Source organism: Chlamydomonas reinhardtii, chromosome 2, assembly GCF_000002595.2.
Source record: "Chlamydomonas reinhardtii strain CC-503 cw92 mt+ chromosome 2, whole genome shotgun sequence".
In the NCBI taxonomy this organism is placed as follows: Eukaryota; Viridiplantae; Chlorophyta; class Chlorophyceae; order Chlamydomonadales; family Chlamydomonadaceae; genus Chlamydomonas; species Chlamydomonas reinhardtii.
The window spans coordinates 7,362,341-7,387,752 of NC_057005.1; the positions used below are offsets into that span (position 1 = coordinate 7,362,341).

At 64.2% G+C, this 25,412-nt stretch overlaps 5 protein-coding genes across 5 annotated transcripts; 4 read left to right on the forward strand and 1 right to left on the reverse strand.

Annotated features, from left to right (window-relative positions):
* Window positions 1–150: 150 nt before the first annotated feature.
* On the forward strand, window positions 151–8,470 carry CHLRE_02g144950v5 (uncharacterized protein). The gene is made up of 19 exons (XM_043060291.1): window positions 151–340; window positions 679–1,156; window positions 1,692–1,803; window positions 2,018–2,161; window positions 2,446–2,563; window positions 2,760–2,864; window positions 3,055–3,285; window positions 3,578–3,733; window positions 4,024–4,125; window positions 4,308–4,460; window positions 4,633–4,719; window positions 4,943–5,104; window positions 5,359–5,401; window positions 5,573–5,654; window positions 5,828–6,070; window positions 6,319–6,370; window positions 6,519–6,569; window positions 6,729–7,119; window positions 7,258–8,470. The coding sequence occupies exons 1-19, from the start codon at window positions 332–334 to the stop codon at window positions 7,668–7,670; spliced, it is 3,132 nt and encodes a 1,043-aa protein (XP_042927740.1). The 5' UTR covers window positions 151–331; the 3' UTR covers window positions 7,671–8,470.
* Window positions 8,471–8,870: 400 nt separating this feature from the next.
* CHLRE_02g144900v5 (uncharacterized protein) lies at window positions 8,871–12,706 on the forward strand. The gene is made up of 9 exons (XM_043060290.1): window positions 8,871–9,065; window positions 9,185–9,450; window positions 9,609–9,743; window positions 10,030–10,158; window positions 10,432–10,448; window positions 10,642–11,699; window positions 11,867–11,931; window positions 12,040–12,134; window positions 12,290–12,706. The coding sequence occupies exons 1-9, from the start codon at window positions 8,924–8,926 to the stop codon at window positions 12,417–12,419; spliced, it is 2,037 nt and encodes a 678-aa protein (XP_042927741.1). The 5' UTR covers window positions 8,871–8,923; the 3' UTR covers window positions 12,420–12,706.
* Window positions 12,707–12,760: 54 nt separating this feature from the next.
* On the forward strand, window positions 12,761–15,962 carry CHLRE_02g144850v5 (uncharacterized protein). The gene is made up of 8 exons (XM_001694940.2): window positions 12,761–12,817; window positions 12,896–12,969; window positions 13,387–13,491; window positions 13,788–13,892; window positions 14,245–14,373; window positions 14,517–14,689; window positions 14,949–15,165; window positions 15,389–15,962. Exons 2-8 carry the CDS (start codon window positions 12,898–12,900, stop codon window positions 15,440–15,442), a joined length of 855 nt encoding a protein of 284 aa, XP_001694992.2. The 5' UTR covers window positions 12,761–12,817; window positions 12,896–12,897; the 3' UTR covers window positions 15,443–15,962.
* Window positions 15,963–16,010: 48 nt separating this feature from the next.
* Window positions 16,011–22,494, forward strand: CHLRE_02g144800v5 (uncharacterized protein). The gene is made up of 13 exons (XM_001694938.2): window positions 16,011–16,472; window positions 16,543–16,600; window positions 16,692–16,873; window positions 17,114–17,260; window positions 17,639–17,711; window positions 18,061–18,128; window positions 18,359–18,469; window positions 18,722–18,844; window positions 19,075–19,171; window positions 19,413–19,520; window positions 19,769–19,893; window positions 20,735–20,850; window positions 21,122–22,494. Exons 1-13 carry the CDS (start codon window positions 16,116–16,118, stop codon window positions 21,390–21,392), a joined length of 1,836 nt encoding a protein of 611 aa, XP_001694990.1. The 5' UTR covers window positions 16,011–16,115; the 3' UTR covers window positions 21,393–22,494.
* Window positions 22,495–22,974: 480 nt separating this feature from the next.
* Window positions 22,975–25,250, reverse strand: CHLRE_02g144802v5 (uncharacterized protein). Its single transcript, XM_043060289.1, has 4 exons — window positions 24,916–25,250; window positions 24,522–24,799; window positions 24,243–24,440; window positions 22,975–23,781 (listed from the first exon to the last, which is right to left on the reverse strand). Exons 1-4 carry the CDS (start codon window positions 25,082–25,084, stop codon window positions 23,458–23,460), a joined length of 969 nt encoding a protein of 322 aa, XP_042927742.1. The 5' UTR covers window positions 25,085–25,250; the 3' UTR covers window positions 22,975–23,457.
* Window positions 25,251–25,412: the final 162 nt, after the last annotated feature.

The window sequence follows — 25,412 nt, forward strand, 5'->3', positions numbered from 1 at the left end:
GGATGGGCGGGCGAGGGGCAAGGGGGGGGGGCTGCTGGAAGCTGGGTGGGGGTGGGGACCGGCGTGGAGTGGGGCCAGACCGACATAGCCCATCGCGCATCGATAGCTTACCCAAAGACCCTGTCAGGTAACCTTCACCGCATCGTCTAAAGATTAAACCAGCACAATCAGTGTATTAGGAACGCTGTGTTCCAGTCGTTTGCCGGCCCAAAATACCTTTCGCCGCATAAGCTCTTGACAGCATCGTTACTCTTTGTTGGCCAGGTCTTCCAATGATGGAGTCATATGATAGGAACTAGCGACTAAGGGAGGAGGAGCGGACACCGCAGAAATGGCAGGGGTCAGTACGCAGTCTTGTTCGAGTGCCCTCTCGGCCAGTGCAAAGCGTTATGAGTGCGATGCTGTATGACGCCCGAGAATTACCGAGGCGTCGCGCTGGCAGCACGTGTGGCAATTGTGAAATGTCTAGTTTCAGCACCTCGGGTTTGCGGCCAGCCGGCGCGCGCGCAGTCCTTGATAGCCATACTTTTGCAATGCAACCTCAATGAATGTGTCCGGCCCGGCGCTTCACTCCTCGCGTTCGTAATTTTGGCACGCTCGCCCACGGGGGAGGGCAACGCTCGTAGCCTCACAAAGCTTAACCTTTACCGCCCCAACCCCTTGTGACTTTACTTGCAGCACCGGCGCTCCATGGAGCTGGGAGAGCTGCGCCCGGTGCCCGAGGACGCCTCAAATGCGCCGGGGCTGGGCTCACAGCCCTCCCAGCGCATCACCAGCCGGCCAAGCACCCTCTCCCGCGTCGCGGAGACTCTGGGCCTTGCTGGCATGCTTAGCGGAAACAGCGGCCGTCTCAGCGGCAGCGGTGGCACTCCCGCTAACGGTAGCACGATTGGTCAAGGCGGCAACAACGGGGTCCTTGTGGCGCAAGGCAGCAGCGGCAACGGGTTGGGGCAGGGTGGCGGCATGTCGGGCCGGGTGAGGCGCGAGCCTTCCCGGGCGGGGCCCGGAGGCGGCGGCAGCGGCCTGGGCCGCACCAGCCTGATGGTGAAGCTGCAACAGAGCAGCAAGCAGCTGGTGGACCTGGGCAAGCTGCAGGCCAAGTGGGTCAGCGCCACGCTAGTCAAGAAAAGCGAGGCGCAGGACTACGTAAATGAGGGTGCGTGGGCGCTGAGCGGCGCAGGCTGGGTAGGGCGGAAGGACTGGAAAGGAGTACAGAGACGTGAGGACTGGGACGTATACCAGTGATGTGGCGGGTTTCCGGTTCGCCCTGGGCTTTCTTGGAGCTGGCCGTCCTGGCCCGGAAGTCACGCCGGCCGCGGGTAACGAGCAGCCGCGACAGCTAGGCGCGGGTGGATGCCGTCCGGAGTGGTCACCTCGCAAGCTAACCTCATCAAATCAGCCTCGCACTAGCGGCCCCGAAGTCGCACATGCAAGCCGCAACTCCTTTGGGGTTTGGGTCTACCGGCTCAGCCGCCTCAACGGCCTCACTCTCGACAGCCACCAGCTCATATGCCGCGCCGGCCGTTGCACCACCTGCAGCCCCGGAACAAGGCGCAGACCCGTGCCCATGCCCAACTGCCCAACAAGCTACCAGTACTTACACGCTGTGCTTTCTTACTCTCCGCTGCGCCTGCCACGCCCGCCACTGACCCTGTCGCCGCCCGACTCGCCACTCCCGCACCGGCACCCAGAGGACCAGGGCTTTGCGGCGCTGCTGGCGCGGCATGTGGATGTGCCCACAGCTGCATGGCACCGGCTGCTGGCGGCTCTTGGCGCGGAACAGCAGGATGGGCAGTTCTGGCAGTAAGTGGCGGGGTGGGGTGCGGGGCACCGTCTTCGCTTACCATTCAAACCGTCTATGGGGACGTGAATAGCAGGACGGGGTTGCGCGGACATACGAGGCTGCGGAAGGACGGCGCTTGACATCAGGCTATACCATCTTTGATCTGGTTGGGCGGTCTGATAGCCGCAGATACCGTCGCTGCTTACACAGCGCCACGTTCATTCGCACTCGCAGGACGGGGCTGGGCACAGCGCCGGACGTCCAGCGCGCAACTCGGACCTCAATTGATGAGCCCCCTGGGGGGTTTGGGCGGAGGCAGGAGGCTGACGGCGGCGACGGAGCCGAGGAGGGGCGGGCGAGATCTCTGGAACGACAACCGTAAGCCGGCATTCAGCTTTGGCTGGTGATCGATGCCTGCTTCACAGACTCCCATACGCAATCGGCACGGCGGGGATAGATTGCAGGGCGCACAGCTTGCCGGCCTTCGCCTCCTTCCCTTGGCATCCTGTCACAACATCCAGCCTCACCTGGCCTCGCACCACGTTGCTCCTCCCTACCGGCATCGCTTTACTATGGTAGACATCCCAACGAACTCCACCGGCACTCGCCTGACTGGTGATGCCTGCAACCCTGTCTTCCCCCGTGTCCCTTATCCCACACAGCCGGCGCTCCATCTTCTTGCTGCCGGTCGTGTCGCCCTACAACCTGGCTGCGGTGCTGTGGCAGCTGACCATCCTGCTGCTGGACCTGGTGTACACGGCGTTCTGGGTGCCCATGAACGTGAGAGGCGCGGGGCGGGCGGGCGGGAGGGCCAGCTGAGAGGCAGGAGCAGCCGGCAGCGAAACTGGTGCACACGCGCAGGCGTGGCAGCCGCGAAATGCAAAGGGTACCTCTTTCCTCCACTGACTGCCACCAGCAACACCACTAACTCCGCCCGACATGTCCTTACGTGCGCGTGCGTGCGGCGGATGCGCAGGTGGCGTTTTGCACCGCCGAATACGGCAACCTGCACAGCGGCTGCACCGTGAGCGATCTGGTGGGGGGCTGCTTCTACTTTGTCAACGTGTTGGTCAGCTTTCAGGTGCGGCGGGAACTGCAGGGGTTTGTAGGTGCACAAGCGGGTGTTACAACAAGGTGGAAACGGCCTTGCCTTCGCCGCACAGCCTCTGAAGCTATCACCACCCCGTTTCCATTCGCAACTATGCGCGTCGGACCCAACCTCCACCCACCTGCCGAATCCTGCAAACGTCCCGCCCTTCCGTGTCCCGCAGATCGGCGTGGTGGCCACGCATGGTTACCGCAAGCGCACGGTGGAGGACGGCGGGCTGGTGGCGTGGCTGTACGCGCGCTACGGCCGCTTCTGGCTGGACTTCGTGGCGTCCGTGCCCTTCATCTACCTGGTGGTGCTGCTGGCAGGCAGCTTCAAGCTCAACAAGAGCTGGGTCAACTGCCTGTCGCTGCTGCGGCTTTTGCGCATGGTGCGCTTGGTCAGCATCTCCAAGGTGCGCGCCGATTGGGCTGGGGACCAGGGGGGCCTTCGATGTGATTAAGGAGTCGGGAGGCAGGGTTTATCCTATTGGGTTGATGCACCTTTCAAATCTCCAGCCACCACAATTTCTGTAAGAGACTCCTGGTTGGGCTGGCGCCTGGAGGCGAGGGCAAGCCACAGAAGCAGCAATAGCTGCAGCGGCAGCAGTAGGACCGTAGGCGTAGTCAGTGTGCTGGGGTTTGCAAAGCGGAAACTTGCACCACTGTTTAGGCTCGTCCTCCACCTCCTCCGCCCCACGCCTGCAGGTGGTATACGTGGACAGCCTGAGTGGCCGCTTCCAGGACTCCTCCATTGCGCGGCGGCTCAGCGTGACGGTGCTGTACAGCGCGCTGCTGGCCTACCAGCTGGCGGTGGCCATCAACCTGCTGGCCTGCATCATGGTGCTGTGCGCCTACTTCGAGGTGGGTGCGGCGGGCCGGTGTGGCTGGCCTGGTGGTGGGCAGGCTGGGCCGCCGGGCGGGCTCGGCAGCGGCCACTGGCAGGCTGGCGGGCGGGCTGGCGGGTTTGCATTGGATCTCGAGGCTTGGTGTGGGGGGCCGAGACAGCAGCTGGGAGCTGGACGGCGGCGCGAGGCCTGTAGGCTAGGATGCAGGAAGGGTGGCGTTGGGGAGCTGTAAGCACCAGACCAATGCTGCTGACCAGCCTCCCCCTCGACCTGGTTCGCTGGTCGCCTGCACGCGCCCGCCCGCAGGGCTACGAGAACAGCTGGATGTCCAGTGTGTCGTGGACGCGCCTGTGGGAGGCCGCGCCCATCTACCAGTGGTACTGCGCCGTGTACTGGATGATTGTGACGGTGAGAGAGCCGGCAGCCCCCCTGCTGCTGATGACGACGACGCCCTGCGCTCATGCCTGCAGCCCAACCATCAACCTAACGGCCTCACCACCTACCTACCTACCTGCCTGCCCGCCTTGCCTGTCTGTCCGCCCGCTGTCCGCCCGCCTTGCCTGCCTGTCCGCCCGCATGCCCACCCGTAGACCACCACCACCGGCTTCGGCGACTTCCAGCCCCGCAGCGCGGCGGAGCAGGTGGTGGCCAACGTGGCCATGGTGGGCGGCATGGTCATGTTCGGAGTGCTGGTGGCGTCCATCGGTAACGCGCTCAGCAGGGCCACCGCGGAGGCACACCAGGTGCGGGGTAGGGGGCGAGGGAGGGCTGCGGGAGGGTTGAGGGAGGGCGTTGGGTGGCATGGGAGGGAGGGGCCCAGGCGCGGCTAGGAGCTGCCGGCGCCGCTTGTGTGCCTTGGACCTCGTTGTGATGTCGTCTTGACGCTCCTCCTCTTCATGCTGTCGCGCAACACAGGCGTACGGCTCGCGGCGCAAAATCATGCACGTCAAGGAGTGGGCGGAGCACCGCGCCTTGCCGCCCATCATCTCCAAGCAGGTGCAGGTGCGTGACACCGCCGCCCGGCCTCGCGGCCGGCGTTGCAGCACGGCCGCCAGGCTCTTCGTGGTCAGCATGATGTGGCTGCCTGGGTCGTAGCATGGACTCTCACACATGCGATGTACGGCATTCACGCACGGAATTGCACGTGTCGACTCCCGCTGCCCCCCAAACCTCTGGTTTGTTCACGTTTCCGTCTTTCGCGGACGGCTGACCCCTCCCCCCCCAGAACTTCTACGCGGACAAGTACGGGCGCAAGCAGGAGGACGCCATCGACATGGCCGTCATGTCGGAGCTGCCCAGCCGCCTGCGCGCCAAGGTGGCCCGGGCCATGGTGGTGCCGCTCATGGCGGACTGCCACATCCTTATGGAGCTGCCCGAGGACCTGCAGGTGTGTGTGCGTGTGGGTGGGGAGGGGGAGGGAGATGTCCATGCAAGGCAAGGGGGAAGGCAGCCAAGTCGCGAGGTAGCGTGAGTGGCGTGCGCGGACGGTGTGATGGTGCGGATGAGAGGTGCTGTGCAGTCCAAGGGCACAGCAGGGGCCTGTAGCAGGAGGGCTAGGTGCAGTGGCGTGCATGCAGCGAAACACATGCGCTTGCAATTTGACCATATGTCATTGTCTGGCGCCTTCGCTTTGACCCGCAGTCGCTGTTGGCTGAGAACATGCGGCCCATCCGCCTGCCCGCCGGTAAGCAGCCGTGCAAAGCGGCTTCACCTTGGCGGACTGTGTGCCAGCGTGCTTGCACTTGCACCTGTGCCCTACCCAAGCCGCTTGCCACACATCCACACCAGCACCGCCTACCCGTCGTACCCACCGCCGGCGCCTGACGCCCACAAACACGCACACGCCCGGACACAGGCGAGGACCTGTGCCAGCAGGGCGACGTGGCGGACTGCTTCTGGGTGCTGCAGGACGGCACCGTGCAGGCCGTCCGCTACAAGTGAGCGCGGCAGCAGGCAGGGGCACCCGCCAGCACACGGTGTCCGCGCCGACTACTTCGGCCCGGTCTCCGAACGGAACTGCCGCAAAGCACACCTATCCTGGACCTGTGGAACACCTTGCTCACCTCCTCCTCCACCCGCCTCCTCCACCCACGCTCTACTACACCTGCAGGGAGGGCTCGGTGACCATCGACGCCTCCGAGACGCCGCGGCTGCTGGGCGAGGGCGTGCTGCTGGGCGACGTGGTGGAGGAGTGCCGCGTGCGGCCCTGGACGCTGCGCACCGTGACGCCCTGCCGGCTGTGGGGGCTGCCGCTGCAGGACCTGCTGCCGCTCATGCGCATGTACCCAGCCATCGGGCTGCTGGCGGCGGAGTACGTCAAGTTCAAGGTGGTGTACACCTACAACGGCGACAGGTGCGGTGCGGCCGGCGTGAGGACTGTAGGGTTTACGAGGAAACCCAGTGCGCGCTGCACTGTGCTGCGGGAGCATTCTTGGCTTGAAGATTGGGGGGGGGTGATGAGTGCGGCGCAAATGCATGGGCATTGCGGCGCTGGAAAGCGGCCAGCAGGCGCGGCGCTGTAATGGCGATGCCTCAGGAATGCGTCGTCCTGACGGTGTATGCGCTCGTGTGTGTGCCTGCCCCTCTGTCTGCTTCCTGCAGCACCGACGACCACTGGTGTGAGCTTGCGGCGGTGATCGTCAAGTACATGCAGGTGGGTGCAGTCAGTCAGTGTCAGGCGGCTTTCACGTCATGCTTGCTGACCGGTAACTCCCCTTGGACAAGCCGAGAGCTGCTAGGCTGTAGCTCTGCTGCTTCCAGCAGTCCAGCGTGCATGACTCAACTGCATTACATATGCGCAGGAGCACGTGCCTGATGACGAGGCAACCGAGATGGTGGCCGATTTGTTCAAGGTGAGCAGCACGGGCGCTGTGTTGCGTGCAGACTGGCCGGGCCATCAGGGTCCAACAGACGCGAACATGTGCACCACCTGCCTGCCAGGCCCACCAGCCCACACACATGCCATGGGACTCGTCCTATCCTCCTGCCCCCTCATGCCTACGCCCGCGCAGACCTCGGCGGAGGAGCAGACGCTGCAGCCCATGCTGGAGCAGATGCTGGAGATGTGCGCCTCCCGGAACACCACCGGCGGCACCACCACCACGATGCTGCTGCAGCAGGCCCGGTCCGGAGGAGGCGGAGGTGGAGGTGGTGGAGGCCAGGGCGGTGGAGGTGATGGTGATGGCGGGCCGCCATCTGCACAGCCGCAGGTACCGTCGGCAAGCACAGCATCTGCATTTGGTTCCCCGGCGGCGGCCGCAGCGCTAGCGACGGCGCTTCAAGCGGTGGCGGCGGGGCAGGGCGCGGCAGCGGCGGGCCGGGCGGCCACCCAGGCGCAGGCGCAGGCGCTCCCGGCGAGGTCCTTGTCGCCGCCCGTGCGGCACACGACCGGGAACCTAGCAGGTAGGCAACAATGCTCGTTCCGATCAACATTTTGGGCGTCCTTTTCGCACCTAGTGACATGTGCTGCCCACGCTTAATGTGCCCTCGGCCGCACTTGCTAAGCCCCGGCTGCAACCCGGACGCCTGGTGGTGGTGCAGGTGTGACCGGCAGCGGGACCGGCGGTGGCACTGACCTGTCACCCTTCGTCACCACGTCTGGTTGCGCCCCCGGTGGATCAGCTGCTGCAGGCGCGGTGCATTGCCCCGGCTGCCAGCGCTGCGTGTGCCCCAGCTGTGGGCAGGGTCTTGACACGCCCGGTATCGTGGGCGTGGCGGCCGCGCCACAGGCGCTGGCGCCCGCCACTGCCGTTGGTCCTGCTGCCCCGCCTCAGCAGGCAGGCGTCACCAACCGACCCAACGCAGGGCCGGGGGTGCGGTCGTGGGCTGCGCGCACGGGGACGCTGCGGCGCGTGTCGATTGGCCAACGCCCGGACGCGGTGTGGGCGATTGACCGCAGTTCCATGGACCGGCGGCAGCTTGGCGCCATGAGCATCATGCCCATGTTTGAGTAATTTGCAGACAGCCAGTTCATGCCAATAACATTGCGATTAACGCACGTACATGTTCCTGCAACAGTCATGTGCCAAGCAGAGGCGTTGGGGGCTCTAGTTTAGCAGGCCGCTTTCTGTGTTGCATGGTAACTCCGAGTGCGGTAGGTTCATGCGATGCGCTTTGCTGTGCCAGCGGGGGCTGTTTGCGTGAAGCCACAGGTGTCGCTTGACTGGATGTGGGCTTGCAAGGCGGGGCTCCGGGTCTTGGGGTGCATCTTGAATGTGCGCAACGCAGCACTGGTCCAGGGATTGTGAGCACTGTCTGAGGGATGCGGGGTGTGTTGTAATATGTCCGGGTAGCGCCGCGTCGCGCCAGCAATGAATTGTGCAGACGAGGCCACGGAGAGCGCGTAGCGGTGTGCATGTGAGGCGTGTGACGGATGAATGTATGCAGGTGGGTTGTTCCCCCGCTGCCGTGTGCGTTGCGTGTATAGACCGAAGCCCCAGGTGCCTTCAGAGCAGGGATCGCGTCATCCGGTCTGGGGCATGCATTGCGCGTAGGAGTGTGGTGACACCAATGGGGCTGATCTTGGCCGATGCTGTGCGTGTCCGGTGCAGGATTGTGCTTGGTGCAAATACCATGCGAGCCGTGTAGAGGTCCGGCGGAGGCCGAAGGGCTGTAGGCTCGCTGCCTAGACTTGGGCCCGCTGTTCGCAGTCGGTGGTGTAGGGGACCGGTGATTCGGTGTTACGGTACACAACTGCTTCTGGCGAAACCCGACAAGCCGACAAAGCACAGGTAGCTTGTAACTCCCGTCCATACCAGGAGCAGACTCTCAACTTTACCACCGTGTGAGGGGACTGAAAGGGAGGTTCGAGCAGGTCCTAATCTGGGAGTCATAGAGAATGCTTATGCGACTAACCCTATCGGACGTGAAGGATGACATGGCTCGGGTGGCATCCAGCATCGCGTAGAAATGCAGTCGATACAGCGGATTGGGCGGAACGGCAACAAGGCGTGTCGCAGCCCGCACGCAGTGTGTGTCTGCATGAGCGGGTGCGGCTGGTGGGGGATGTGTGGATGAAAGCCAAAGTCTGTGTGTGTGCGGGGGAGGGGGGGGGTTGGCACTGGTTGGCGTGGGGTTGACCTCGTCGCATCGCCATGGTGGCTCAATCGTGGCAGGTCAGGTAGCATGACGGTGTCCATATAGATTCGGGGGGTACTATAGGCCGTGAATCACAAAATAGCAACATACTGTCCTCGTTCTCGCGGCCATGGCATCTGCAATCTTCGGGACGGGTTTCTTGCCGCTAGCGCTGTTCTTCGCTGTCGCCCTTGTACATTACAAGTACATATATGGTGGTTATTCTGCTGGTTCGATAAGTGCTGACGCACATACGCCGGCCGTGTTGTCAAGTGAGGCGAGAGTCACGGGCGGGTGTCCAACCTGTCCCCCTTCCGACGCACCTACGACAGCGGGGTGGCGCCCTGTGTTTCCCCTCCTCGCAAAAGGACCACTTGCACGCCCCTCGCAGATCTCTTCTTCCCAGAGCTTGAAACAGGAGTAGACCTGCAGTCTCGGTACGCCAGCCTCTTCCTCGAGACTGGCGCGTCCACTGGCGGCCTATCTGAACGGGACCAGGACGCCGCCACCCGCAGTGCCTTGGCTGGAGGTAGCGCAGTTGGTAGCAACGGCAGTGACAGCGGCAATGGCTACACCAGCGCTGGGGAAGGTGACGGGCGAAGCAGCTCGCACTCGCGTCTGGTGCTACTACCCGACCTGCACGGCGACGCACGGCAGGCGAGTTGCATGCCGGAAGATAGCAATCAATGGCCCACGCAGCCACGTGTGAGGTGCTACGTGCCTGAGCAATCTGCATGCTACTCTTCACGTGCCTGATGCATGCATGGAAACAGTACCGCGTCAGTATGTCAGCTCTATGTGCACTCCGTTCGCAGGCGGCACGCGCCCTGCAGCTTGCCGGGCTGATTTCGCCCAACTACACGTCCGCTGCAGCGCCGCATGTGTCAGGCCTGCCAGAAACCTGGCACTGGGAATGGCAGTGGACGGGCGGCGATGCAATGCTGGTGCAGGTGGGGGGGGGGGATGCACACCTGGTGGACTCGGGTGGGCGGATCAGGATCAATGGAGGGGTGGCCGTGAGGGATGGCCGCCTGCCTGGCATTGTGGTTGACAGCGGCTGAAATCACCCGCTGCCACACCATATGTCACAGTACATACATGATCGTGTGCCAGCACACAGCCGGAGCAGACCAGTAATAGCTAGCACATGCATGCGCCGCTACAGGGGCGTGATCCAACAAACACCTTTTCTGTGCGTATGTGTGTGTATGTGCACGCGCCGCGCCGTCCCCGCAGCTGGGTGACGTGGTGGACCGCGGGCACGACAGCCTGGCGCTGCTGGGGCTGCTCCAGCGGCTGGGGCAGGCGGCGGAGGCGGCTGGCGGGCGCGTGCAGGCGATACTGGGTAACCACGAGCTGATGCTGGTGCGTGTGTGCGGGCGGGCGGGCCGCGTGTGAGTGCGTGTGGCATGTGGGCAGAGAAGCTGTGTCGCGATGCACGCCCCCTCTCTGGCCGCCGAATGCCTCCGCCCCAAACTGACACTTGGTGTGCTGATGAGAAGGCTTGGCCCTTTACTCGGACATATAATGGGCTGCTGGCTTGACTCCCCGTCCGCCTCATAACGCCTCATGTCGCCTCACATCGCCTCATTTCGCCTCGCTCCGCCTCGCTCCGCCTCGCTACTCTTCGGACCGCAGGTGCATCATGACTACCGGTCAGTACGGACGTCCGGGGAGGGGTTGTTCATCCCAGCGGCCGCACGAGTCGTTACGAAATGCAGCGCTGTGCAGTTCAAAGGCCCGGCGGGACTGCCTGCGGTCATATTAGCGAGCAGCCCGGTGCGCAGCATGCCCCCCCCCGCGCTGCTGTCCACCTTGTGCTGCTACTGCTGGCCCACATCGGCACAGGTACGTGTCTAGGGAGGAGCTGAGGGCGATTGGCGCCGCCGCACGCCTGCCACCGCTGTGGCCGGGCGCAGGCGGCAGCGCCAGCGGCAGCAGCAGTGACGCACATTCGGCAAGGGTTGGGGACGATTCTCGCGGCGGCACAGGGACTTCGCGCGGTCTGGCCGGCAACTCGGCCGCAGCCGCGGAACAGCCGTCCGGCCACCACCTCCACTCGGTGCCGCAGCCCGACCCGACTGCAGAGCAGCAACAGGGGGTGGAGAAGGTGGCGCAGGTGGAGGCGGAGGAGGAGGAGGAGCGTTCTGAAGACGAGTCGCTGCGGGGTGAGCTGCCAGCCGGTCACCGGGTCTCCATGCCTGCACCTGCTGCTGGCGAGCCGGGGCCGAGGCGGCAGCCGGACCACGACCGCGAGCTGCGACTTCGGCGGCTGCGGGAGTCAGGATTGGCTGACTCCGGCCTCAGCGCTACTAAGACAGCCAGCGACAGAGCTAGCAGCAGTGGCAGTGCCATCAGCAGCGGTAGCAGGAATGGCGGCAGTGTCGCCACGCGGTGGCGCCAGTTGTTGCATCAGGAACCGCATCCCGAACAGCAGGAGCAGAAAGATAAGCTTTTGGCGCAGATGCGGGCGGGGCTGGAGCTGTGGCAAGCGGGTTTGGCGCCAAGCCAGCCGCTTGGCGCCCTCGTGAGGCGGCGCCCTCTGGCGCTGCTGGCTAAAGGGGGCGGCTGCGAGGTGTTGGTTGTGCATGCGGGCGCTTTTCCTTGGATGCTGACAGCGGTCGAGCGGGCTCTGGGTGTTGGGGAGCAGGGCGATCAGCAACAGGATGGGAACAAGGGAGGGGCAGGTGCAGGGACGGCGGCGACTGGGCGGCTGACGCCGCAGCAGTATGTGGACGCATGGAATGCGGTGGCGTTAGAGGCTCTGGTGCACTGCGACGGCCGCTGGTGCCGGCACGGCGGCGAGCAGGCGGTGGCGGGTAATGCGGGGCTCCAGGAAGGGTCTAGGAGCGGGAGAGGCGGCGAACCTGCATCAGCGCGGTGGCGCTACCGGCGAGAGCTTGCAGGTGTGTGAGCGCGTGTGCAGACAGCGGTCTGGTCCATGATACTTGTCGTTGCGCGTGCGTCCCTGGTACAATTTCCACCTGTCATTCTGTGCCTTTCGTGGGTCGTTCTGCTCGCTTCTACTCGCCTGTGTCACTAAGCCCGGCATGCGCTGCCTTTCGGACTCCAGAGCTGCTGTTGGGCGGTGAAGGCGCGGTCTGGAGCCGCCGCTACATCCAGGCGCCAAATGAGCAGGTGAGGCCGTCTGGAAACATTGTAAGTGTGGTTGCCAGTCCGCAGCACGGGCTCTTCCTGCTGGGCGCCACAGCGCACACCGCCCTCCGAATGTGCTGCCTGCCGCAGGTGTGTGCCGAGGTGGCGGCGGTGGCGGAGCGGCTGGGCGTGCAGCGCGTGGTGGTGGGGCACACGGTGCAGCGCGGCGGCCGGGTCAGCAGCAGGCAGGTGCAGGGGTCCGCAAGGGGCCAGGCCCAGCGCACGATAGCGGAGAATGACCTGGCCCAACCATCGTGAACTTGCCTGCTGCACAGTTCCGCTGCACGGCCGGCAGGGCAAAGCAGAGCGCCCCCATCAACCTCCATTCCCGGCCATGCAGGTGCGGCGGACAGCTTCTGATGGTGGACGTGGGGTTGAGTCGCGCCATCGCCGGCGAGATGGCGGTGCTCACCTGCAGCAACGGTGTGTTGCGGGCCGTGTACGGCGAGGGGCAGGAGCAAGAGTTGTAGACGACTGGCACAACGCCTGCCAAGCAACCCCTGCTTTGCACGATGACGGATGAGCGAGTGCTGCCATGTGATGGCAAGGCAGGCATGTTTGGTCGAGGAGCGGGCTACATGAAACAGTCTCGACGTGCAGATGGGTGCTCCCGTGGACGAGGCACGTAGCAGGGAAGGGCGTAGCGGCGGGTGCGCGGCAGCGTGGATGCGGGGGTTGAAGAACCGGCATGATGGGGCAGCGCACTCGGATTGATTCTGAGCCAGCAGACGAGTGGCGGTTGTAACAGTACACAAGTGGTAGTAGACATACAATACCTTCACGAAATTTGCGTCCTGAGCTGAAATGCTTGCCGGGTCACGAATCCTTCAAGCGCCACGCCGGGCGTGTGCGGGCGGCTGCAGCCATGGTACGATTAAGGAGTTTGCTGATAGACACAAACTCAAGTCAGTAATGAGGGCCGCAACCGGTCTTTCGTTGGGCGCAGGCATGCCGCTCGCTTTGCGTAGTCGTGCTCGCTGCACGGTGCGCGTACGCGTGTCAGAGAAGGAAGCCGAAGCAGTAAGTCATCATGTGGGTCGAGCCTCCGGGCAGGCGTGGGCATGAGCTTGCTCTCTAACGGCTGCATGGGCAAACACAGAGTGCTGGCAATAGGTATACGCGACGCGGCAAAGCTACCCTACTGCTAAATCGATGTGGCATGGCAAAAGCACACTGCTGCCGTGGCTCCGCCCTCCCAGAGCACAGCCCCGCCCCACCAGTGACCGTGCAACACCCACAGCTCCCGAAGACGCGCTGTGCTGCTTTAAGGGCCCAGCACCCATCGAGTGCCATCAAACCAACCTATAGTACAATTAGGTCTGGCAGCGCTGGTGTGCAGTGCTGGCACCAATGCCAGTGCTGCCTGCTGCTGCTGGCCGCCGGTGCCTGACTGCGCTCTGCCCTGCCGCCTGCGCTGACACGGCATCTGTCCTACAGGCTGCCTCAGATAGTGTGGAATCGGGGCTAGCGGCCATCGCCAAGCAGATCCTGCAAACAGATCCCGAGGCGCGGGAGAGCCTGCGCCGCTACGAGGAGGCCGTGGTGAGCGCCGTGTGGGGCCGCCGGCGTACATGGCCGCTGCTGGGGCAGTGGGCAGGGGCACTAGGGGAGATGACGAGCAGCCCAGGGGCGCCGCCCCGTAGCTAGGGCCGCCGCTGCACGCGCCCTCTCCTGTGCAATGACGAGATAGAACCTACACACTCGCTATGGGTTCCACTGCGGGCTCACAGCGCCTAACCACCACACGACCCTGCCTGCGCCTCGCCAGCCCGCACCTCCCCCAACACGATCCCCAACCCACACCTCTGCACACACCTCCGCGCACACGGTAACCCCAGGTCCGGCTGGAGAAGGCCAAGGCTGCCAGCGAGGAGCTGGACCGCATGTTCGCGGAGGCGCAGAAGGGCGCCGCCATGTCGGACGAGCAGCAGGAGCAGGCGCAGGTGCGGGGTGTGTGTGCCGGAGGGCAGCCGGGCGTGAGACTGATTGGGTGAATGAGCAGGGGCAGTTCATCATGGAGCCCAACGTAAAGCCAAGAACCCGAGCCCACAGCGGTGCCATTAGCTGTGGGGATGGGCGCAGCAGCAGGACGGGCAGGCGGGCGCGGCGGAGCAGGGGCGGAGGTCAGAGGGGGATTGGCGCGGGGTGCGGGAGAAGCTGCGAGGGTCTATGGGAAGTTGCTGCCTACATAAGAGTTGAAAGAACATATGCGCGCACGCCGCACACATGAGCTCCGATAACACGCCCTGGCCTCGTGATGCTACCGGCCACGTTGCTACTTCCTCGACCCCGCAGCGGCAACGCGCCAACGAGGTGATGGCTGATGCGGAGGTGGCGGCGGCGGAGCGCATGTTGGCGGCGGCGGAGTTGGAGTTCGCGGCGGCGCAGGCCGAGCAGCAGCAGTGGGCGGCGGCGGCAAACGACGTGAGTGTGTAACAGAACCTGAGAGATGTGGTGGACGTTGCTGCACTGTGCCCTGCCGCCCCTGGCCTACCTCCTACCGCCCCGACCCAACCGTGTCCCATCCTCGCCCCCGCCCTGCCTATGTCACCACATCTTGTCGCCAGGGCCCGGAGCGCATTGAGTCGGTCAAGGCCGCCACCGTGGCCGCCACCGCCGGCCTGCTGGCGGAGCTGCCGCTCATCACCCTGACCGCTGGCGGCGACACGCCCGCTCTGTCCTCCGCACTCAGCCTGCTGGCTGCAATGGCCGCCTGCTTCCTGTTCGGCGTCACCTACCGGTGAGCCTGCACACACGTGTACGTGCCCCATTGCGTGCTTGAGTTCCTGTGCGCAGGTGCACGTCTGCTGCGTGTGCTGCCTGCGTGTTCTTGTGTGCTACGGCGTGCCGGAGGCCAGGCCACCAGGCACCGCGCAAATAGGGGATGGTCCAGCGCCACATACCCAGTTACCCACACCTCATCCTTTTCAACGCGGCTGCTTGTACCACTGCTCTCGCCGCTTCCCCCGCCTCCCCCGCTGCCTCCACTGCCGCTGCAGGTACGCGGTGCGCTCCGACTCCTCCAACCGGCAGCTGCGGCTGGGCGTGGTGGAGGCGTTTGGCCTGGTGCGGGCGTCGGGCGCGGCGGACGTGCTGCAGGCCGGCTCGGCGGGCTCGCCCGAGGGCCCGCTGTCGCTGGCGGGTGCGGTGGGCCCGGGCGCGCTGTACGCGCTGGAGAGCCTCATCCTGTTTGGATTTGCGTCCGTGGCCGTGGAGGTGAGGCCGGGTGGCATGCCTGCACAGGGCTGGACAGGGCTTGGTCTTGGTGGATGGGCAGGTTTGTGCGGCAGGCCGCAACTTCATGGGTATTAGTTTGCATATGCCGTAGCATCGGGCCCATGTGATCACGTCCAACCCATGCAGTCTGACAAAAAAACTGCGTCGGCTGAGTGTCCTGTGGTTCCCCCCGACACCTTGCATGCGTCTGCTGCCCGCACAGGCCGCCTTCAACGCCGGGTTCCTCAAGCGCTTCGGTGAGCGGCCGCAGCAGTGAGCGGGCCGCGGCGTCGCCAGGTTTTTAGAGGTAGCAGCAGCTGCAATGTAGTAATATGGGTGTAGGTTGAGGTGTAGGTTGAGGTGTTGACGAATCTTTGGGACCGCGCGGGAGTTACAGGGCTCAGCTCTGTGGTGACGTGATGGGAGGCACGTGGAAATGGGTGCAACGAGCGCACGCGGCAGGCTTCGTCGTGCCGCTGCGAACGAATATATACTATTCGGGCGATTAGCACGCGCGTGAAAGTACAGCGTGTGAGGCGCTCGAGCGACTTGCTGGCATGTGCAGTCCTGTGGGACGGCGGTGAAAGACGGTGAACAATCGGATGCAGTGTTTTGCGAATGTGTTGCGAGTCACAATACAAAGAACTTCTTACACGCGAGTGAATGGAGGCATAGTCGTGGGTGGCAATGGCGATTGGGGTGGGGGGGCTGCAGCATAGGACGGGGTGCCGCCGCCACGGGCTGTGGCTGGCCAGGTGTCCAGGCCATGACACAAACCTTATTAATGTCCGCACCTGACCGTCGTGTTTCTCGCTTAACAATATACTGTATATGCGTGCATACAAAGCCGTAATTTGGGACACATTTACCTGACGACCTCGTTCAATCAAGGGCTTGCGAACACATCCTCGCAACAACCGATTCGCGCTGTTAGCTGGTGGTACCTCTTGATGGTGACGGCCCCGCTGCGACCCTCTTCTTTCTGGACCCATAGGAGTGCAGCGACCGGGCCCCGCAGCAGTCACGCTGCGCGAGGGCCCGGCGGTCGACAACTATTATGTCCGCCTTTACGCGGAACTATACCTAGAGATGCACCGTCTGCATATGATGTCGACACAAACGGGCGGCCGGCTGTGGCGGTGTCTGGTTCGCACGGGGTCGGAGAGAACGGGAACGGCAGCAGCACAAATGGCTCGTCTGGCCTGTCAAAAAGCGACTACTCGAAGTTCGTGCAGTTCTTCCGGCAAGCAAGCCCATATGTGGAGGGCCACCGCGGGCGAACATTTGTGATCGTCATTCCAGGCGTGGTAGGTCGCCAGCTGGCGTCGCGTTGTGCCAAGATCACTTCTGACACTTGGATGCGCCGCCTGCACGCAGGTTTCAGCGAATCGGTCGCTCCTGCAGAGTATAATGTCAGACATCGCCCTCCTGCACGGTAGGGTTTTGCTGGCGCCGGCGTGCTGCTCGCCGCAGGGGTTGCTTTGGATCGGGCGTGCGATGCCAATGGATATCCTTGCTGCGCGCAGGCCTGGGGGTGCAGCTGATTGTCGTCGCGGGCGTGAACCAGCAAATCGATGACATGCTGCAAGAGCGCAACTTGACCCCTAAGTACGTTGGCGGCTACCGCATCACGGACCGCGAGGCGATGCGCATCGCCATTGAGGCGGCGGGGCAAATCCGTACAACGTGCGAACAGTTCCTCAGCAAGGTGGGTCAGGGAGTGCAAAACCCTAGCCGTGCCAACCTGGCACGGCAGACGTGCGTTGTTTGCCCTACGTGGCGGCGCGGAGACCCGCTAGCACCGGTGGCGCACCTAGCGCGCCTTCGAACAACAGGCGTGTACAGCTCCTCTTACCCTTTCATTTTGCCATTTCTGTACGCGGGAGGGCATGCGTTTTGACCCGGTGCCTCATCAGCGCCGCCTGACCAATCCCACCGCGCCGTGCAGGGCCCCGCCATCCCCATGTTCCGACGACACACCAAGGGCGACCGCGAAATCCACTTCGAGCCGGCGCTGCGCGTCATCAGCGGCAACTACATCACCGCCAAGCGACGCGGCGTGCTGGACGGAGTGGACTTCGGGCTGACGGGCGAGGTGGGTGGGCGGGCGGGCATTGCACCGCGGCGGGCTGGGAGTCTGGGGCACAGGGCTGGGAGTGGGATATGGCACGGCTTTGGGGAGTAGAGCACGCCAGACTGCTTGGAAAGGGTGGGAATTGTCAGAAGAACGAGAGAGAAAGCCGGTTAAAGGGGACCGTGCAGCGCAAGGAAAGCTGCGGCCGGGACCGGGGCCGGGGGCTGTTGCTGACCTGGGGTGGGCGGAAGCATGATGGTGGCTGTGTGCTTGATGATCAGGAGCTTGGGACGAGGACGACAACACATGGTGGGCTCAGCAGCGGGCACCTCCTGGTTAGTGACCGGGCGGCTGCGCTCGTCACGCACACGCACTGACTGCACGCCCGCCCGCGCGCAGGTCCGGTTCGTGCTGAAGGACGACATCCGGCGGCAGCTTGACAGCGGCAACATCGTGTTCCTGTCCAACATAGGTCAGCCGGCGGGCAGGGGGGGCTTGGGCAGGCTGGGGACGGGCGCGGTAGGGAGCACGGTGCTGTAAAGAGCACGGGGCGGAGGAGGCGCAGGAGGCAGCGAGGTGACCATGACTGCGCTGGGGGAATGGCGGAGGGGGAACGGCAAAGTGCGTGCCCGCCTAGCTTAGGAGACGCAGCTTTTGATAGTAGGACGCAGGGGTACGGCCGGCGAATGGGCACTGGGCAGGTTCAGCATGCACTGGACTCATGTACGGCCGGCGCAGGGCGTGTAGTGGGCGCGTAGGGGATAGCTGGTTGCGACCGTGTGGCTCGAGCTCGGCCCTGCCTGAACCCCTCCCGCCCGCAGGCTTCACGGCGTCTGGCGAGGTGCTCAACTGCAACACGTATGATGTGGGGCTGCACGCCGCCGCAGAGGTGGGGGCGGTCAGGGCCTCTGGCGCGCTGCTGCCGCTCACGGGTTCATACCCCTGCACGCACATGAGCCGGCCTCTCGCCTCTGCCGCTACACATACAAATGCTTTTCTCTTACAATGCACACCTTCACCGCGCCTGCACGTGACCTACACGCCCTCTCCTCCTCCGCCACCTCCCCTGTATAATCCCCCGTTCCCCATTCACTCGTGACCCCGCCCCCCCATCCGCAGCTGGGCGCCGACAAGCTGTTCTTCCTGCACCTGGACGAGGTGGCGGCGCTGAGCCTGCCGCAGTGGCTGCCGCTGTCGGAGGCGCAGAACATGCTCATGGAGAAGCTGCAGGTGGGGCGCGGTGGGGCGTATGGGGCGCGGGGAGCAGGGGGCAGGATGGGAGAGAGGATTGGACAGAGGGTGCAGCCGCGGGGTGCAGGGCAGAGGGCGGAGGATGGGGACAGGAGCCAGGGCCGGAGCCGGGCCAGGTCGGTAATTGAAAGGGCGACCCGGTCGCTGCAGCTTGCATGCGCCAGAGCCCGGTCGAGTGATGCGCAGCCGCTGCTGCTGCTGCCGCCCGCACCCGCCCTCGCTGCCGCGCAGAACTCCATCAGCGCACAGCAGATGGACGCCCTGCGCGCCACCATGGACGCCACGCCCGCGGAGCCGGTGTCGGCGTACGGCGTGGCCACGTCGCTGTCGCCGGCGCAGCTCAAGACCTACCAGGTGGGGGCCGTGGGAGTCGTGGGGCCCTAGGGAGCGGAAGGCTGGCCCAGGGAAGGAGCTGCGGAGTGGAAAGCCTGGAGGGAGGGGCAATACGGTCGTAGGGCAGGACCAACCTACCCCTTTCCAGCGAGGACGGGCCGGCCTGTGCTTTGGCACCACCATACCCCCGACGTCACTGCCTCCCTTCTCCTCCCGCGCTGCCGGGCTTGTATCGTGACCTGTCCTGCCAGGCCATGAAGCGCGAGGACCTGGTGGTGGATCTGGACATTTGGAGCGCGCAGGGCTTCCCCACTGCCGTGTCCACCTGCGTTGTGGCCTGCTGCAAGGGTGAGCGGAGCGGGGCGGGGCGGGGCCGGTGCTGGATCAGGGTGATGACGAAGATGCGATCGGCGTGGAAGTGCACGCGGCTGGCTCGCTGCACCGCACAGCGCTGCGGAGCCGCTATCGGCCCGCTGCAAGACATCGGCCGCTGCCGCAGCCCTGCTGCGGGCCCCTTGACGCCGAGTCGCCGACTCACATGTCTCCACGCGCCCGCCGCACCCCCCACCTGTGCAACCCCGTTTACCAGGCGTGAAGCGGGCGCACCTGCTGGACGCACGCATCGACGGCGGGCTGCTGTTGGAGCTGTACTCGCGGGACGGCGTGGGCACCATGATCAGCGCCGACTTCTACGAGGGTGAGCACTGCGGGGGAGGGGGGGCGGGGGCCCGGGCGGCGCCTCAGAGGAACGCCGCGCTTGTGGGAGGTGCTGCGGGCTGGTCCGGAGTGCGGCCCGCGAGGGGTTGTTGGTGGCTTGTGCGCGCAACAGGTCGGCATGGCACCAGCTGCGGCCTCCCACTGCTGCAGCGTCATGCAAGTAAGCCCTGCGCTCTACACCTTCCTCCGGGGACCCCCTCTTTGTCCCCCTACCCCACCCCACCCCAGGCATCCGCAAGGCGCTGCCTAACGACCTGGACGGTCTGGCTGCGCTGCTGGAGCCGCTGGAGAAAGCCGGCATCCTGGTCAAGCGCAGCCGGGACGAGTTGGCGGACCTGCTGCCCAGCTTCACGGTGAGGCAAAGGCAGGGCAGGGAAGGACTGGCAGGGAGCAAAGGAGGGAGCTGACAGGGTGACACGCGTACGAGGACGGGGAGGCGTGTGAGGGGAGTGGGTTGGATAGTCGTGACAAGCGAAACCAACCATGCCGCACTCCAAGGCACGGGGATTGAACGGGGGCTGACTGAGCACAGGGAGTAAGGGACAGAGGTATCGGGCGGGGGAGGGGAGGGTAGCAGTCGGGTTCATCCTAGTACACTGCACGCTGGATCTGGTGGGGGAGTGTGTATTGCAAACAGCGGCTGGAGGAATACAAACTTAATTATACTCTATACTTATGCATAGCCAGCTAGCTCGCGACACCACATGCGGGCCTGGCGGTGCGGTTGACAGCATGGGCATTCGTGTACCCGCCTTCCGCCGGTACCCGACTTACGAACACCCCACCCCGGACCTGCCCGACTCGCTCCTCTGACTCGCATCTTCTGCACTTCAATCACACTTTCTGACATCGCGAAATCCTTGTAATGCACTGCAACGAGTGAATGGAGGGCGCGGCCGGGTAACGGTGATGCCGAGTATCGTCGGTGAGACAGGAATTCCCCTCTTTCTCATTGGGCCAGCATTTGTCGGGCTTCCACCATTATATATCAATTCACATACCCCATACAACTCATTGTGACAGACGCAAACCTATACCCGCCTCCAGAAGTACCGAGCGCACGACGCCGTGCACCGCTTGATAAATCCCTCTCGAGGTTGAGCGCCCTTCCGCCCAATCCCCGCACCTGTGCGACTCGCTCTTCTGACTGCTGCACATGATTACACACTCTTGATATGCCGTACGCGCCTGCAGGTGATTGAGCGAGACAACCGCATCCTGGGGGCGGCGCTGCTGCTGGACCTGGGCCAGACGCCCGACGGCGTGCCGGTGGCAGAGGTGGGCGCCTTCTGCGTGGACCCCATCTACAGGTGCGGCGCGGCGCGGCGCGGTGCAACGCAGTGCTGCTGCCACAGGGCATGAAGGGAAGGGTTTGTGGGCGACAGGGGTGGGCGTGGCAGCAGGGGTAGGCGAAGCCGAAGGGCCAGTAGCGGTTGCGGGGCTCCCACGGGACCCGGTGTGCACGTCTGTATGCCTCTGACAATGCCGCGCTCCATGTGTCCATCTTGCCCGCAAGCGTCCGCGCAACCGACCTGATCCCCCACGAGCTCCATACTCCTGAACCCACATTGACGCACACAGGGGCAGCGGCCGCGGCGACTCTCTGTTGGACTATGTGGAGCAGGACGCCCGCTCGCGCGGCATTGAGCGCCTGGTGCTGCTGACCACGCGCACCGCCGACTGGTTCGAGCAGCGCGACTTCCGCTGGCAGGGCGCGGCCTACGCCTCGGAGCTGCTGCCGCTGGCTCGGCGCTCGCGCATCAACCCCGCGCGCAATAGCCAGCTGTATGTGAAGAACTTGGAGGCGCCGGCCGACAACCTGCAGGCGCCGGGCAAGCGCATCGGGTTCTGAGGCGCCTGCAGAACAGCGGCGGCGTGCTTTGGTACAGCGTGCGGAAATTGGGACGCTCGAGGTGGAGGTGTTTGTGCGGTGGGACAGTCGCAGCATCGCGTCCAGCCACTGAATTGTTGTGAAACGCATTCATCGTGCTGATAGCATTGTACGTGGGACGTGGCTCGCGATGAGAGTGAGTGTGATCGGTGACCTTGTATTGCTGGCTGCGTTGGAGTTGGCTCCCCGTGCCCGGCCCAACTGCGCAGGGCCCCACGTCGAGGTGCGGCGAAGGTGGTGTCGCATGATGGGGGCGAAGATTGTGCTTGATGTAGTTGATGGAGAGGAGCAGTTCCCGATTGCCAGTTATACCGTCTGGTGCGATAGGACAGGGCAAGGGGCAGGTTGGCGTAGTCCCATGCTGATATAGCTGAGTCCCGAGAAACAAGTTACGCCCAATCTAGGCGCCGGTGACACATGGAATACATCCCCCCGCGCAAACGATTATCCGGCCCCCGTTACCAGTACCGCGGTAATCCAGAGCTGTTGCGGAAGGAAAACCGTGAACCAGGGGTGCCCCTGCCGTGAACGGAGCGCCCGAGGTTGGGACGAGCTAAGCTGTTTACTGTTGACGAGCGGGAATGTTATTGCGCGCTTCTCGTGCTCTGAGTCGCCCGGCCAGGCCACACGCCACAGCTAACACACTGTGCCCTGCGGGAGTGCTAGAAGATTCGGGACGCGCGCACCTGCAGGGCACGTCAGCGCCCACCGTGAGCCACTGCAAGGAAGATCCTCAGTATTCAGTGATACGAACAGAGTGGCAAATAAAGAAACAAGGCCGGGCGACATGTGCGCGAAACGGGGGGAGCAGGGCCGGGCACTGCCAGGCGCTAGTGGCGCTACACTTTGCAAAATGGCAGTCAGTCTGACGCCGATCCGCGGCTTAGGTGAGCAGCGCTAGCGTTTGCGGTGAGCCTTGCTCGGGGTTCCTCCCCTCCTTTAGTGAGGCGAGGAGCGTGGGGGTCATTCGAGGTTCCCTCCTCGAGTGTGCGTACGTGTCTCGTGCGTTTATGGAGCCCTGGCTTGCCCGTGGCTGTCATCCCACATGTAACCTCTATTCGCTAGTGGCGATAAGCAGAGCATTTGGGCGTTAAGGCGCCTAGGCCCATTCGGAGGGGTCTGTTCGAGAACGCAATGATGGTGTGCAGTGACAACAGCACGCTGGAGGCGCGGAGGCGTAGCTAAAGCTGGTGCCGCGTGCCGCACGCCTGGCGCCCGGCTGGGTAGTTGCGGCAACGGTGTGATGGCGGAGCCACAAGGAGCCGGGCTCGCAAGGAGCTCCCAGATGGCGACGACAGCGGGCTGGCTGTTAGCTGGGACGTAATGGCCATCAGACCCTGTCCAGGACGAGTTAACAGACACCAGGCCAGCGTGACGACAAGTGTTCCGCGGTCACGGGAAAAGGGGCTGAGCCCCTCCACAGTCTGAGGCCGAACAACCTCATCGCCCGGACATAGCCGGGGTCGGTTTCCACAGGCACATACCGTACTGACGCTTGAAATTTTATCTCTAATAATTTTAGCGGTGCGCGGAGGGGCTGGTTTATGTTTTTAACTTTTATCCCGGGGGCCAGTCAGGTCTTGAAGTTTTATGGGACGGATGGCGGTGTGGCGTGCCACGCGTGGACCAGCTCTAACACAGCGTCAAAAGCCTTTCCTGTGCTTCGAATGCAGCTAAGCAGCATTCGCTACAACTTCCGACCCCAAACAGACCAAATTCCAGCAGGCTTTGTCCCCAGACATGTCCAATTACGTCTCTGAACATGTCTAGAAATTTTATCCGACCCCCTGGAATTTGGCCCATTTGCTCAGTATTAGTTTTATTTTGACGTTTTCGAATATAATAAAAAAGATTTCAAGCGTCAGTACGGTAGCCAAACCAGGTGCCTAGCAATCGCGATGCCACAGCAGAGCCAACTGTAGCCAGACGCAGCACAGTTGTCAACAGCCGCACTGCTTGTCATGCCGCTACGGATGCCCTGCCAGCCCCACCGCGGACCGCTACCTAGACACCGCCAGCCGGCTCCTCAGCCTGCGCGCTTGCGCCGCTTCTTGGGCGGCGCTGCGCTCTCCTCCTCCACGTGGCCTTTCCCGCCCCCTCCGCTACCAAGATGCGCGCACGCGCCCCCGCTGCTGCCGCTGCCGCCGCCGCCGCTGCCGCCGCCGCCGCTGCCGCCGCCGCCGCTGCCGCCGCCACTGCCGCCGCTGCCGCCGCCGCCGCTGCCGCCGCCGCCGCTGCCACCTCCGCCGCCGCCGCCGCCGCCAGTCTGCAGCGATGCAGGTCGCTTGTGCCCCAGCAGCATCTCCACCAGCGCGTGCCGGATGTTGGTTGCGGAGTTGACGTCACGTCCCTGCACCGTCGGGAGGGTAGAGTGAGTGAGTCCCACTGAGCCCATGACTGAGCCGTCACCCAGCCGTCTCTCAGCCATCACCCACTGAGCCCCACTGAGCCCCACTGAGCCGTCACCCAGCCAGCAATCACCCACTGAGCCCCACTGAGCCGCCACCCAGCGACCCATCCATCGCCCAGCCAGCCGCCCGCCCACAAAGTGGACTCACCCACACCGTCCCGCAGTGGTTGCACACTTGGACTTAGTGAGCACGTAAGCCCCCCCATGGTACGACCGCCTGCAGGCAGCGCTGCCCGTTGCCGTGTAAGCGCCGCCCGCACTTCGCACACACCTGGGGAGGGAGGGGGCAGGAGTACAGTGTGAACCTTGCTGGCTACCCGGCTACCTGTACCGTACACGAGCCCCATCCTGTCCACCCGACCACCTGTCTACTCATTCCAACCCGTCTGCTCTCATCTTGCCTGCGATGTGTAGAACTCGTCCACGTACACCACCAGGTGCGCGTACTTGTCCACCAGCAGGCGGAGCAGTGCCCGGTTTGGGCCCCGCCCCAACCTGCTGATGCAACCGCCATAGCCAGTGTTGGCGTTGCCCCAGCCAACAATGACCTCCTCCTTGGGCCTTCCACCAGCCAGCTGCTGCGCCGTGTGCTCCAGCACCTGTACCCGTGGCATTGGTGTAGCGTCAGCGCAGTGCAGTTGGTGTGGGTGCATCTGCTGGTCCCTCCCCTCAACCCCCACCTTCTGCGTCCGCACATGGACAGTCAGGCGCCACCGCCGCTGGCCCCACTGCCGGTAGAAACGGAGCAGATGCCACAGCCCGTACTGTTGCACCGGCGCAGGCGCAGACCCGGCCGCCGCCGCCGCGTCCACGCCACCTCCAGAGTAGAGGTAGCGTATTCGCCGCTCATGGTCAGCTGCCGACGCCACCCGCGCACTGGGTATCCCCGCCTGACAGCGCTTGAGCGCCGGCTGCTCCTTTAGCCGTGCCTGCAGCCACAGCCGACGGCCTGTCTGGCCTGTGCAGTGGCGGTAGCCAGCGCCAGACAGCCGGATAAAGCAGGCGCGCTGCTGGCGGCGCCGTTCTGTTGCGGCACGCTGATGCGTGTGCTGGCGCGTGCCCCGCCACCCTCGCCTCTTGCCCTTCCACCTCCCGCCCCCCTTGCGCCGCCACCTCCGTTTCTGGCCCCGCCGACGCCGTCGCTGCTGTCGCCGCTGCCGCCGCTGCTGCCGCTGCCATCGCCGCTGTTGCCGTCGCCGCCGTCGCTGCAGTGGGGGCTGGGCAGGCCCAGGAGCCTGGCCATCTGGGCCACGCCAGACGTGCGCGGCTCGTGGCCGGCCACTGTAGCTGTGCGGTGAGAAGCCTGGCATTGACGAAAACTGAGGACCAACCCTGAACTACGGTCGCCCACAACTCTGCAGTTATTTATACCGTATTGGATAGCTGATTTGAACGCTCTCGTTGACTACTTCCCCCTTCAGGGAACAATTCCAGGGAAGACACAACCGGATTAGAGCATCTTGGGAGTCATCTAGCGAGGATAGCACAGGTGGGCTGCAAGAACCCGGTCTGAAAGCCACACAGGTGGGCTGCAAGAATCCGGTCTGAAAGCCACGATGCCATACGCTGTT